The sequence below is a fragment of the Chaetodon auriga genome, chromosome 8 (genome assembly GCF_051107435.1).
Source record: "Chaetodon auriga isolate fChaAug3 chromosome 8, fChaAug3.hap1, whole genome shotgun sequence".
NCBI classification, from domain to species: domain Eukaryota; kingdom Metazoa; phylum Chordata; class Actinopteri; order Chaetodontiformes; family Chaetodontidae; genus Chaetodon; species Chaetodon auriga.
The window spans coordinates 6,326,265-6,341,008 of NC_135081.1; the positions used below are offsets into that span (position 1 = coordinate 6,326,265).

The following is a 14,744-nucleotide window of genomic DNA, read 5'->3' on the forward strand; positions in this document are numbered from 1 at the left end:
AGTAGGTAGTAGTTTTTTGCTTTTGTTTTTGTTTTTGTTTTTGTTTTTACATTTTTTAAGCAGCCCTTATGATTTCAGATTAAGGGACACTGAAGGCATGGAGTTTGGAGATTTAAGGGCTCCTTTTATTTAAATACAATTTAAATGATCAGAATCTGCCCTTGTGTTAGAGTCTGTCCACTGGGGTGTCAAGTCTTTCCACCAAGAGAACATACTGTAAATGTATACTGTCCTGCAGTCTAATAGGTCATAGACACTGTGAAAGAGCTGTGTGGTTATTTTACAAGTGTTTCTTGGATGAACTCTCCACATCCTCATTGGAACAGCAGTTTATGGAAAGACCCGGTTAGCAGAGTCACCATAATTCCAACCACTCTAGGGGTACCTGCCCGCCACACAATGAGCACCTTTATACACACTCACCTCTTACTAGTAGTTTCCAGGGCCACATCTGCCCTTTAGGCTGACCATACAGTGTCAGTGTCAACAGCAGAAACAATCAGAAACTTTCCTTTTAAATCATTTGTTGATACCACAAACTAACTTTCTGACGTTCACACACAAGCTTCACATTAAAAATGAAACACAAACATCTGTTGGTGAAATTAGATTTTAATAGACAAATAAATGTCACATCTTTATTTTTCATACAGCAGCAGTCCTCGAGGTTGACTACTGTGTCCTTGCAGGACATTTTGTGTCCAGGGAGCAGCTTGCCAATAACTGCATCTGGTGGAACAGACTTGTGTGTTTACACAGACCAGAATCTCCCACTGGCCTAATTGAAAAAACACAACCAGGATCCATTTTTATGGAGCTCCTGAACGTAGAGAGGCCGATTTCTAGTAATTTCACCAGGTTCCCTCGAGCAACTCATTCATAAAGATTTCAAAGAGCCAACTGATTCCAGATCAGTGCTACTTCTGTGCTGTCAAAATAGATAAATAGCAGCCCAACACATTTCTCGTCAATCAGTAGAAACACACTTACATTTAAAAGTTCTGAAGGTCAAGCAGCACAACTCAACACTCGAGATGTTTATAACACAAGACAATTCAGTCTGCAGTTGAACAACACAGTAAAGGGGGGTGATATGTTCGATATACGCTAGGTCGCTCTTTGATCATGGCAGAATACAGGCAGATGCATTTCTTTGGGAAAACTTCCAGTCAAGGTGACACTTCACACATGGATCTATAAAGGGCACCCCATCAGAGAGAAAGTTATCAATAAAGGCAATCCAACCCTGATCACGAGCAGAGACGAGACAAACAGGAAACACATGACGACTCCACTCATTACTGTGGGCAATAAGATCGTCATTTTTGCATTTGTGCATAAGTTAAATATGTCTATCAAAGGTAGGACACATAAAATACGATCACAGGTACGCACACAGTATAAGTAGAATTAATAAAAATATATAGAGTCATCTATTAAACGTTCTAGTGTCTTATTACGCCCAGGTTCAAATGCATAAAAATGCACATCATTTCTGGAATTATCCTAACAGAAACAGAACAGATACACGGAGGAGTTACAGTAGCACTAATATAAATAAATAACAGGAAGGGACGAGAGGTCACGGTGGTGGTAGAGGTTTGTGCATACGTGTGTGAGATAATGATGTACGTGTCAGTGCATGCATGGCTGTACTGTACTGTAATATGTATGTAGCAACAATATACCCATGAATATACTGTACACTGGAGAGGCAGTGTGGTGCATAAATTTTGCTGGAGTTTCATTAACAGCAGGGTCCAGTCAGCAGGATGCTGGGAATGTTTTCATGCTGTAGCGGTGGTGTAAGGTGGAGGAGCCTGCTTGGGAGGGACGCTGACACTGTCATCATACGGAGGTAGCAGCACCTGGAGATGAAGAAGACGGAGGGGCAAAAGTAGATTTTGGTTCGTGTTAGTTTGGTAAAGAGCAGCTACAACACAAAATCAGTGATGTCAGCCGAAATAGTGGAAATTTATGATAATTCTGTCAATTTACAGCCAGTTTTTGTTAAAGTTACATAATATTACATCAGCTTTGGTGCAAGCCCAAACAGAAGAATTAAACAGTACAAACTTTGGATTAAGTGAAATATTTGTAAGCCCAGAAAGAGTTCAACAGAGTTCACATTCTGATTTCCTAATAAATAGGTTAAACTAAAGGATTTCAACCAAATATGATTATGCAACATGCAGCACTTAAGTATGTAAGGCAAGCCAACGTTATTTGTACGGCACATTTCATACACAGAGAGAGTCAAAGCGGTGGACACGAAGCGCTTTGAGAACAAATGATGTGACTGAGTGTTGATCTTAAAAAAGGCACAATAGAAAACTTAAATGTTTTTAGGGACTGTATGTGTGTCCTTTTGCATACGTCATGGACAACAGTTGGACCTCTGGATTGAGCTTTATTTTCCACTTCACAATAGTTTATCTGTCTAAGCAGCGTGACATTTATCAGCCATTTTTTTCAGCATCAACTATGATTAAAGTTACACAAATCATATCATACCAGGATGTTGGAGCCTGGGCCCCGTTCATTTAGCCAGTGGGTTTAAGTATTGGATGAGCTGACTAGTCTTGACCAACTAGAGCCGAAATGATTAGTCTATTAATTGATTAGTTGATCAAAAGAAATTCTGAAACATACTTTGACAATAGATTAATAATTTGAATATTTGCTGGTTTTCACAATTGACTATAATAGGAAACTGAATATCTCTGGATTTTGCTGGTCAGATAAAACAACAAGTTGTGAAATGGGAATTTCAGGGACCAAAAGATTCATCAATCAATTGAGAAAATAATCAGCAGATTACTCGTCATGAAAATAACTGCTAGTTGAAGCCCAATGAACAATCTGCCATGTTCTGTGAGTTGATACTGAAGAAATGGATCAGAGAAGCACGCTGATCCTAAACAGCGTCTCTCTCTGCAGGTCTACAGCCAAGTAGTCAACACCTGTTTCAGAACAGACAGGAAATGTAGTACAGAGAGTGGCCTGAATAATGTGGCTGATGAATAAGATATAGGACAATTCACCATGTGCAAAAAAACAAAACAAAACAAAAACAAAGCAGTGTGTTGGCATCCAGATTTAGTTGCTGTACACAGACTGTTGATCTGCTGGCAGATGTACAACTGATGTCCACTTAATGAGGAAAGAAAATGATAAACTGGCAGCACATGTTTGAGGGATATTTGATTTGAGTTTCCCTGTAGGTTTATACTCCCTGAAAAGAAAAAAGTCATTCAGCAATTTGTTCATCTTACACTTCTCAACTTTTCTCAGGTTTGCCATGAAAAACCTGTTCACACGTTTTGACAACATTCACAAGAAAGCTTCTCTTTCAACTAAATGTGTGAACAGAACCGTCCTCTGTCTCTCAGGTTATCAACAGCAACGGCGAAGCAAAGCGAGTGTTTGGAGTCAGAACATCTTGAGTGCAAATCAGAATTGTGGTTTTGCTGACGACACCACGGCTAACACACTTGCAGTCTCTCTGATCGTTATTATGATTACATGTCTCTGATTGCGAGTGAAGAGGACGGGGTCTTTCACTCTGAGGGATCTGAGTTATAAAATGAGGTGGAAACACTGTGAATCTGCTAGCAGGTTAGAGATGAGAAGCCTGTGTGAAAAATGGAAAATCACCAGGGATTCTGAGTGGTGACTCTGCCTCTATCACTGTAAACCGTGCCACTGAAGAAAGGTGACAGGTGAAGAACCACTATATAAAGGACTTAACCAATGGTTGAGTCATCAGTTATATCAACCTCATGAAGAGATTTGTTGTGCTTAACTGTACTAATTTTGTTCTAAGAGGCTTTTGGGTTACTTATTGTTGCTCCTTTAATGCTGTATAATGCACCTGACTGTGTGGGTGTGAGTGACTTTTCTGTGCGTCCAGGAATTCAGCTCATATGGAACGCATTAGTGGACTTTTGACCTACACACTGTATAACTGTTGTAGCCATGCTATACCAAAAGCCACAGCCTGCCTGTGGTCTGCAAGCAGCTCTAATTGAATATTTCTGGCTCTAATTGAAAAAGCATACCTGCAGAGGTGAGGTTAATGTTAGGAAATAAAGGGGCAGGCTGCTGTTTTTCTGGCCTTTTTCACTTATGATGTCAGTCAGTTGGAGAGTGTCCTCCTCTTTCTATTTTTCCGCTCAGGTGTTTTTCCCATCAGGGGCCTGCAGACTTTTCTGTTTCTTAAAAAAAAAAACCCTAAAACATCACATAAAAACACCTACTGTGTAAATCTGTTTCGAGTGTTACAGTCAGAGGAGTCTTAAGACGCAGACTGTGGAGGACAGATTTCTCAGAAATCCTGTGAAAACCAACATACTGTAAGGTCAGTAATGGAGCCAGCTTCTGACAGCCCCTTATGTGTTCATGCTGAAAACATTTTCTCACATCTTAACCAGTCTGAATTTCATGACAGTCAAAACAGGTCATTAGAGTCTCTGCAGCCTCATTTTTCTTCTTTGTCCTGTCAAAGTGTAGGTGGTTACAATGAATGTGTGGGCAGCATGGCTGCAGCGGTCAGAGGGCCAGACCTGGGCAACAGGACACCAGCAGGAGACCCAGAAACACCACTTACTGTACTACTACTGTGCGTCAACCGTTGTCATAATGACTTTGCCAGCTTGGAGCCTCACTCCTCTGTTCAGGTCTATTCATTCATCCTTGTTGGCCTGTGTAAAAGTACCTGCTACCACAGCTCAACTTTATACTTCCTTCCTCCCACAACATGATGACAGATGCCAGACTGGCCCGCGCAGAGGAAAAACTAGGCACGTGAAGTGTAGTCTGGATTGAATAAGGAAATCTTTTTTCCACAGGAGTTGTCTTGTTTTCTTTGCAAGTAGAAGAAAACAGAAATTATATTTTAATGGGCAATAATTATGATAACATACTGCACACATACACTTATTTTTCTCATAGACTCCTCCTCACCTCTACATTCTACTAATATCTGCTGATTTGTACGTTATTTGGTTTGCTAGTCAAACCTTTTTTGTTGTTGTGGAAATATTTCTCTTAAATTTAAAGCTGGCAACAGTATTTGTTCAGCTGTGCACCACATGTGAGAACTAGCTGTAGTATTAGTGTTGAAGTGAGAGTGCTCAGGCGATTTTTTAGCATTGTGTAAAGACGTCGATAACAGCTCATTGCAGACTGTGATTAACGTTCACACAGGTCATCTGACAGGAAACAAATGTTGGTTGAAAATAACTTTTTCACCTGGTTTTGTTTAACTGTCGTGTGACTTCCCAGAAACCTGAGTAGCTAAGCAGAACATGGACACAGCTCGGTATAAATGCTCCTCAATCCTCTGTTCAACAAAGCAGTCTGGTGATATTCAGTTCTTTTCTTGTTATCGACAAATTCCACGAGAAGACCAAAACCAACATTTGATGCTACTAACAAGTGTTGCCTGTTTAACCAAAGCTGGATGTAACTTGTCCCTCTGTGCCATAGAGCTCCATTGCTGCAAAAAATCACCAATGAGCCACACCATTGCACAGTGACATGTCTCTTCATTACCATGAACACACACTTAATCCCACATACACTGTCCTGCTGTCCAAAACAGTCATTAGTGCACTAAATGTGTATTAATCCACTGATGGATTAGTCCCAGGTGAATGCACTCTTGACTCCTGTTTGAATAAAGTTTGCGACAAACTACAGAGCCCAGCTGCTTTAGGAGACTACTGAGCCTTTAAAAAAGAAAAATAATTTTTGTACTTCTTATAATTCTTTAAACTTTAATTGATGTTGTTTCACTAAGAACCAGTGCGCATGGGGCAACACCACAGACAGGCAGTGTACCTATTGAAAGACGGACTAGCAATCAAGTCATCATGGTGATGGGTCCTCTGGTGGAATGCAGATCATCTGAGGTGACTTACCGTGGTGTCATTGGTCGTGACATAGAGCAGGATTTCAGAAGAACCCCGGCCGCTCACATATCTGTAGCAGTTCCACACACATGCAATCAGGTAGGCCTGATGTCAGATGGAAAGAGAACAACAATCATTCATTATTTAACAAAGTCAGAAATACTACTGTGGATTATGGGAAGTAAACAGTTATTTGGCCATAAACATATTTGTCTTTGCATGATGTGGTTTTAGCCATGCTAGCAGTGTGGCTCTATGGATGGCAATGTTGTTCTGTCCACCACGTGGCTCAAGACTCAAATATCTCAACTACTGTTTCATAGAGTGCCATGAAAGTTTGCACAGACATTCATGTCTCTCTTAGGATTCATTGAAATAACTGTAACAATACTTAAGTTTATGACTAAACGCCAGCAAACTTAAAGACATTTGGATCAGCCTTAGATGTGTTTCGAGCTGATTAGCATGCTAACATGCTAAGCTAAAAGGAGAGCAGGCTTAACATTATGACTGCTAAACCTCTCAACGTTAGCATTGTCATTGTGAGCATGCTGGCGTAGCTAAAAGCACCACTGTGCCAAAATACAGCCTCAGGGAATTGCCAGCACGGCGGTCAACTTTTAGTCTTGTTACAGCAGATGAAACGGTTGAGTTTTTATATTGCAGTTTCAAGAAAAATAGCTTTTCGTTATTATTACTATCAATGTATGTTCCACAGTGTTCCAAAATATAATTGGGTTATCTCGTCCCCAGAGAAGCTGTGGTGTAAGTGCACCATTTCTGTCATGCATTTTTTTCTGCCAACAGACATACGCAGGTGGTGATAATGTGACAACACACACACCATGTTTCATAGTGCATAAGTGACTGTAATAAAAGTATGTTATCCAAATAAACTCTGGAAAGACTGAAGACAACTCACATAAAATACAAATAATAATCCATCCACTCACTTGTCCTGCCTGTATTGCAGGTTCTGTCTGAAGGTTATGAATCACTTTAGAGTAGCAAAAACAAGTTCCTGTTGTTGCCTCTCTCTCTTTCTGTCATGCAGGAATCATCTGGCTCTCAGCAGGCAGCTTGCTACTGGAACTCCCTGGCCAAACACAACACCATCTGCTACAGCCATCCGCTAGGACAAACCAAAGCCAGACTGAGCTCTCTAACTTCCATAATAACCCAATTAAAAGGCCACTTTAATGCTCTGACAGCTAGATTATTTTAACACCCCCCACAGGAATATGCAGAGATCCATTTGCAGCACAGATGACCACTCAATTTAGCTTCCAGTCGGCGGCAAACGACACTGACAATGTGATAATGATGCTGATTGTGCAAAGCAAATCATACTATCAGTCAGAAATCTCTTCACACAACTGCTGATCCACAGACAGATTCTAAGGGCATTACACGGTTTCCAATATCACAACTCCCTCACCTATCATAGTCCAAATCATGTTATTAACTCTTACTATGAAAGGTTGGAGTCTGTCTTACAATCTCAGATTTAACATTGGTTATTACAGAAAACAAATGTTTTTGGTTTTCAGCAGTGCTGAATCATAACCAAAACAACATATCTGACAGGTTACTAGCATCTGTAGTTCCACAATACAGATCCCTACACACATTAACAGGGTCTATAGCCATTCTAGCAACTCTGAGAGGCTTAAGTCAGCAGACTAACATGCTCACAATAACATGCTAGCATGCTAATGTCTTGTCTTGTAGGGTCCATGTTGTTTCCACATGAACACTTCAAAGCTCTTGACCACACCGCAGTTGAATGAATGACTCCCCAAGTTGGGAAATGGACCATATGAGGAGCAAGTGAATGTGGCCTAAGTACAGCTGAGGCTGGTTGGAATGTCATTAGTTTTGAAGCGATGTGGTCAAACACCAAATTTAAAGCTTGACCTGATCATCATCTGGGAACCATGAATGTCTGAGATATTTCAACACATACATTAAAACTCTGGCCTGCTGGTGCCGCTCAATGAAAGGTCAGGGGATCACCACAGTCATTAAGCCGACCCTGAATGTATGTAGCAAATATCATGGCATCCAATAGCTGTTGAGATATTTCAGTCTGGTGGATCGACTGACGCTACCATCCCTAGAAGCTAGCCACAGGGCTAAAAATACACAAGTGATTGACAAGTAATTTGTCACTGTGATATTAAATATTTGCAGTTATGTGAGAACAGCAACAGCAACAAACCAAACTAAGTGTCAGAATATCTAATTCTGTTATCAGCTATCAGAAATGATTTTATCAGCCTATGTCATTGACACTGTAGGAAAAACATAGGTGTAAATAATATAAGCATGGCAGGCGTGTGAAGAAATATAAGTGCTGCTAAACATATGAGGAAAATATGTAAATTAAGGTAGGAAAGCATTACCTTGAAGCTGAGAATACAGCCGATGAAGAGCAGCACGATGAGGACCAAGCACACATTGTTAAGAGCGGCGATCTCCTCTTTGTAGGGGAAGTTATCAGGCTGCAGAAAAACAGAGGCAGCAGAGAGTTTATTTGAGAGGCACCAGGCATTAGACAGTAGAGGCAGCTGTGGCTGTGCATCGATCAATACTGATATGCGAACTGATACATTACAGAAACCTTTGGAAACCACAAAGAAGTCAATATGTTACTGTCAGATACAACTGACTTCACCTTTAAGAGGAAAACACTTGAGGTTTCTTACCAGCTGCTGCAGGTAATCCTGTATTGTGTTTGGGTAAACCACAATGCTGACAGCAACCAGGGTGTTGAGAGCAAAGTCAAATATTTGGTAGCAGAAAAATGGGATGATCCAGGCAGCACGCAGCTGAAACAGAGATGTGTACTTTAGGCGTTTAGGATGTGTTTTAGCAGAGAATCAAGCTAAGCTCTTTTGCCAACTCTGTGGACACAAATCAGAGGTGGAACTGGGTCGCAGGGAGATTACGGTGTGTCTAAGGTAATAAAACAGGAGGCATGGTGTTTGGATTTGATATGTTTTCAAAGACTTCAAAAATAGATGGAGCTGAACTGTGTACGGCAGCAGACCGGCGACATAAATGACTCTTTAAACACTTTGAAAACTATTTCTGTAATGAAAGTTAACATTTGAAGGGTCTCTGATTTCCACTTACACACTTGCACATACACACGATTTGTCATTTTTAGGCTTAATAAGCGGCACTGTGTGAGTGTAATGGCATAAAGAAAACTCTGATGAATCACTGTTTACCTTGTATGCACCATATGTTGCCATCCCACAGATAAGTATCATCAGCAGAGAGATCGCTGAGGCAATGCACATGTCTGAAACAGGGAGAGATGAAAGTCAGTCATAGTCTGTGTAAGGTCACTTTGGTTGAGACATTCAATTCCAAATCAAATTTCTGAAAATGTTTACAACATCATGTTCAGCTGATCTGGGGGATACAAATTCTGTACGGAAGATAAATGACAAGCTGCATCTGTCATCCAGACAAGGAATTAACCTCGACTCTGTCATTCGCCTGACCTCATATCAACTCATCGTAACACAACAAATCATGCTGTTACATAAGGGCAGTGCCAGGCAAAACCAACATACAGTACATGTGGCATTACTGGGGAGAACTGTGAATTCAGTCCAACATTTGTCTGTCCTGTGACCCATCAAAATGCCATGCACATCCATTGTAAAGTGACCACGTGTATTTTGTATAACAGGCTGAATCCCATTTGCTCATAAAGCACTTGTGAAAGCGCACAGAGACGCAGCATGCCACTTCTTTCCCAGAGTCTAATTTAGCTGAATTTCAAAAGGGCAGACAGAATCAGACCTTTGGAAAACCAAACACCAATTACTCAAGCAAACGAAAATGCCATCAGTAGAGGAAACAGAGCCAAGCCTCGAAAGGCCATTAAAAAGCTGAGATAGTTAAACCTGTAATAACTGAGTTTTTGGGCCACTGGTGGAGTGGAAACCAGCTGTGAACACAGCACTGACATGCATTAACACCTCTTAAGTTGGTACAGGAAACTCATTGCCTTTATACACACCCAGCACCTATGGGGAAACATTAGCATTCATATGGACTTACGTCTCTGCCACAATGTTCACCCTCCTTTTAGCTCTGTTTTTGGATTCCACCAGCTTCTTACAGATATATCTGGCTTTTTAATGCCTCCAATATGCCACTAACTTTACCTGTCAATCACTTGTTGCTGAAAATTTCGAGTACAGTGGGTTTTTAGAGCTACTCACTCTAAGCAACATCATGACAGCACTGAGAGATTAGCCTAGCTTAGCATAAAGACTGGAAGCAGGAGGAAACTGCTAGCTTGGCTCTGTCCAAAAATAACAAAGTCTTCCTACCAACTCCTCTAAAGATCACTAATGAACATGTTAAATCTCATGTGTAGGTTAATGTCAGGGGGTGTGACCACTGACATATTTGCCCAGAAGTCCAGATGCCAGTAGAGGCAGCTGTGGCACCCCGCATCCTCCTGAACATACATACCGAGTGTCATTCACATCCAATGAAAAGAGGACAAATGGTGGGACTTTTTTGAAGCCTCAAACACACTCTTTGCTGCTAGTTGTTGGGCTCATTTGGCTGCCACTGGTTTTTATTACCTGAATTAGAGTTAGTCATCTGTGCTGCTGTCTTTGGAAGAATCTAAGTGTTCATTTTTTGAGGTTGCACTTTTTTTTTTTTTACTAGTATTTGAATAAAAGTAGAAATAGGCGTAACAATCCTGTTTTTTATTTCTAATTTAAGGATAATAAAATGTTAACGTGTTTTCACACTGGGTTTTGAACCCCGCTCTCCAAGACATGGTGCTAACCATCAGTCATGTGTCAGCAATGATGCTAGCTCTGGCATTATGAACAGCTAATGGATGGTGGAGCATGGTGCTGGTCTGGACTCATGCTGTTTGGCCACAGTCTCTGTGCTCTGTAGCAGTCAGCTCCTGCTGTCCAGAAGGTGCCTCTGCACCCCAGCCGTTTCAAAGCCTCCCTCCAGCCTTTGAGCCACAGCTCCTCATTTACCAACAGCTTGAAAAAGCAAACACAAAATGACAAATACCAAATGGAAGAGATGAAATTTAAAATGGTGTGTGCAAATGCAATAAATAAATAAATAGATAAATAAATAACATGTTTTTTTCCATTCAAGCTTTACCTTTTCCCGTCTCAAGTTACAAATTTGATGTTTCCCTCTTCTTATTTCCACTGCCATTTTCTATTTCATCTTTACCATTTAAGCTTTCAGTTTGAACATTTCCATTTCATTTTGCACTTTAAATTTCCCTTTTTTCATTGTCACTTTTCATTTTCAAAGCGTCATGTTAAATTTCCCTTTTCTTTAAAGTGTAACTACAGCCTGGCTGTTCCTGGTAATGTGGCAATATAACATTCTCTTTAATCTGATCTGTTTTAGTTTTATTTCTGGTCTTTTAATTCTAATTATGTCCAAAAACATCCTCCATATTAATCATCATCGACAACAAAACAGCAGAGTAATGTGCTAAAGTAGCAATTGCAGAGCACTGTTCATTGCCTGGTGGCTTATTTTTTGTCTGTCTCACAGCTCAAAGATTTGAGGCCTGATCTGGCTGCAGAACAAGCTTTGATGCTGCTTTGAATGATATTTTTGAGCCACTGCACCAAAAATAATAACTAGTGTCCCTGTCGACAAAGGCACAGAATCAAACACATGCTGAGTTATTTGGCTGTAACCAAAAAAAAAAAAAAAAAAACAAAAAACCCCAAAAAGCTGAATCTAGAACCATTTTTAGTTGCTTATCAGATTTATTGTTCAGTTAGCGGCTTATTTCCAACAGACATGGAGTGGCAACTCAAAAACAACACAACTGTCACTATAGCTTGTTCATTCACTGAGCACTGCTAAAATAACTGAGCAACATTACAGTGAGCTTATTCCTACGAGCAGAAGTCATTCCTCAGGCTGAGTGTGTTCCTAATGCAGGGGTGGCAGCGGCTGGCCCAGTCTGCAGTGATGGATCATGGGGCACCCTAATCCCTTGGAACTGGGACAATACAGTCATTCCCAATCAGAGGCTACCAGCAGCACATGCTGTGGCCCAACTCTTGTCAGACTGTTCCAGTGTACACCTGCTCTGTTAAGAAGGCTTTTCAAATGCTCTGCACAGATGCACATTAGGCTTGCATGTCTGTGGCTTTCGGTGTTTGACTTAAAAAGAAGTGCTGACCATCGTCTAGACAAACGTGTGAGGTCCCTCTAATAACACAATAAATCATTCTATTAGTCAGACAAGCCTATTGAGCCTTTCGCCCTGCGAGCAGAGATTAAGTCATCTGTCACAGTCAATTGTAGGAGATTTAGTTTCAGGTTGAACCGAAACACTACAGAGGGCAGTGGACTTTCCTTACAGAGTGCAAACAAGCTGTTTACATGAGTATTACAGGTATTATGGGACATTCACTGTAAAGTTCTGGGCTACTTACTGGCATCATCCATGACATCCAGGTCATTAGCCAACTCAGCGCTGGTCAGGTGGTACTGCTCGGGATCACTGAGCGCTGTGAGCAGGATGAGTAACACCACAGCATTGATGAGCTTAGGGAAAGAGGACATATGGGGAGATAAAGGCAACAATATGGACAGACAGGTGGGGGGCAATATGGGCAGGAGTCAGTGGAACAGAATGAAAAAGGCCAGATGGTGAAGATATTCTGACATGTACAGATTTCCAACATGTCACAAGAGGAAAACCCAAATAATGATGATTAAACTTCAGCCTCCAAACAGCCTGCTGTATTAAATTCCATGCAGTCACATACATAAGCCTTTGTTTTGGTCTGGCCTGCGCAGCTCATTATGCAGATGACTCATACATCCCCATTGATCAGGTGAATGTAATGGAAAATTCTCTGCAGTCAATAGGCAGCTTGACACAAAACCTGCTACCTGAAGAGGCCAAGTGCTAATTTATTCATAGGGAGCGGAGAGAGGATTTTTCCACATGTGGTATTTGGTTTAGTTAACCCTCTCCTGCACATTCAGTTCAGCAGTGATGCATTCAACAGAAGATGTTCCACATGAAGAATTTCATCAAACAAAGAGAGGGTCCATATTTCACGTTCAGCTTTAGTGCAAGATTTTTTAAAACCCACATTATGAGTTATTAGTAAGTACAAAAATCAATGATGCAGAGGAGGGCAAACCAACCTAAAACTCAGTGACTAATGTCCAGTTTATACAACAATCCTTTATAAGTCAAGTACATCTTTGTGTGTATATATAGAAATACTCCAACAAAAAACATACATTAAAGTTTTCTGCAATATGTTTTTTAAAAATAAGATTTCAATCCTTTTCTGGAGGTACGAATTTGTGTTTTATTAAAAATGGAATGTACTGTAAAAAGCAGCATAATGAGAAAATCCTGCACGCGCTATGAATGCTTTCTGATGAGGTCATGTTTTCCCATATGGAGTCTTTCTGGATGTCTACATGGGTGCAGTGAGTGACAGGCGATAGGCGGTGCTCACCATGTACCAGACCCCCAGGATGATGGTTCCTGTGCGGACATGGCAGCACAGACAGCAGCTCGTGGAGAACCAGCGGTCCCACGGGGAGATCATCATCTTGTCTGCTTGATCACAACTGCGCGAGCATTAAGAAGCGATGTCGGTGTTCATGAAATAGACAGAGCCCGCTGCCCTGACAACGTCCGCCGAGCGTCGGTGCTCACCGAGGAATGACAAACAGGATCCGACCTGTCCGTTACTTATCACCGTGAGCAGCTTAACGGAACGGAGCGGCGATCGTCAAGCCACCGTCAGGGGGAAGTAGTACTTCCGGTTCCAGAATAAACCCCCGAGAATTGGGAAGAATTTGAACAACTGAAGTATAACGAATAAGTATTTTAGGCAAAATCACCTGCTGTTCTCTCAGGTATTATCTAAATGCAGTTTATACATTGGCAGACATGGCATTAAGATTTTCTTTTGGTTAGACATTAAACACATTTTGCCTGTTATCTTCGATATTGTAATACATTAGCAATTAATCCACCAATTGTTCTTTCAATTAATCGGTTGTTTAGTCTACAAAATATCAAGAAATAATTAAAAAATGCCCATCTCAAAATGTCCAGCATGGCATTCAATTCAACTGTGCTTGAAAAATCAGCTGCAAATGTTATCACTGAGATAAGATGATGAACAGTACGTTTATTTGTTCTAGATCTTGTCAGTGCTTCAGTTGTTTTCTCGTGACATTTAGACTGTTTCAAAGTCTGACACTATGCTATTATTTCGAGTCAAAATCCGCCTGCTTCCGGTCTTATTCTGGTTAACTTGATGCAGCTGGATAAGGGCGCATTAACTTGTCCTGTTGATGACAAACGGACTGACTGCGACAGACGAGACGGGATCAAATCCGATGATATAACTCGTCATTTCCAGAAAGTTATAGAGGAAGCTTAAAGGAAATACTTTGAATCTAGAATCTACAGGTCGTGCCTTTTAGCAGCATCGTGACATTGCTCAAATTAGAGGTACTTGTTGGACATTTTCAGTCTCCCCAACATTCCCTTTCTTTTTGTCCAAATGTCAAACACGCACAGTTCATTTTCTTTGAGCTCCTGCACAGGTCTGTGTTGTAGGCTGAGTATTTATTTCCTAAAGATTCACCTGCAGGCCTGAGACTTCAACCTGACAGCTGCTGCAAGTGAGTGACAGCACAGATGACCTTGGTCATTGTCATCCTGTTTCATGAATCATTACACATCAGTGGTTTCCTGACCAAAAGTAGAATTACCGCCATGTGGGTGTTTACCTCCGCAAACATGTTGTC

The 14,744-nt window shown here is 41.0% G+C and overlaps 1 protein-coding gene across 1 annotated transcript; it reads right to left on the reverse strand.

Moving 5' to 3' along the window:
- Window positions 1-596: 596 nt before the first annotated feature.
- LOC143324972 (lysosomal-associated transmembrane protein 4B-like) lies at window positions 597-13,691 on the reverse strand. Its single transcript, XM_076737796.1, has 7 exons — window positions 13,436-13,691; window positions 12,389-12,500; window positions 9,152-9,225; window positions 8,624-8,746; window positions 8,321-8,419; window positions 5,925-6,020; window positions 597-1,868 (listed from the first exon to the last, which is right to left on the reverse strand). The coding sequence occupies exons 1-7, from the start codon at window positions 13,529-13,531 to the stop codon at window positions 1,788-1,790; spliced, it is 681 nt and encodes a 226-aa protein (XP_076593911.1). The 5' UTR covers window positions 13,532-13,691; the 3' UTR covers window positions 597-1,787.
- Between the last annotated feature and the right edge of the window lie 1,053 nt (window positions 13,692-14,744).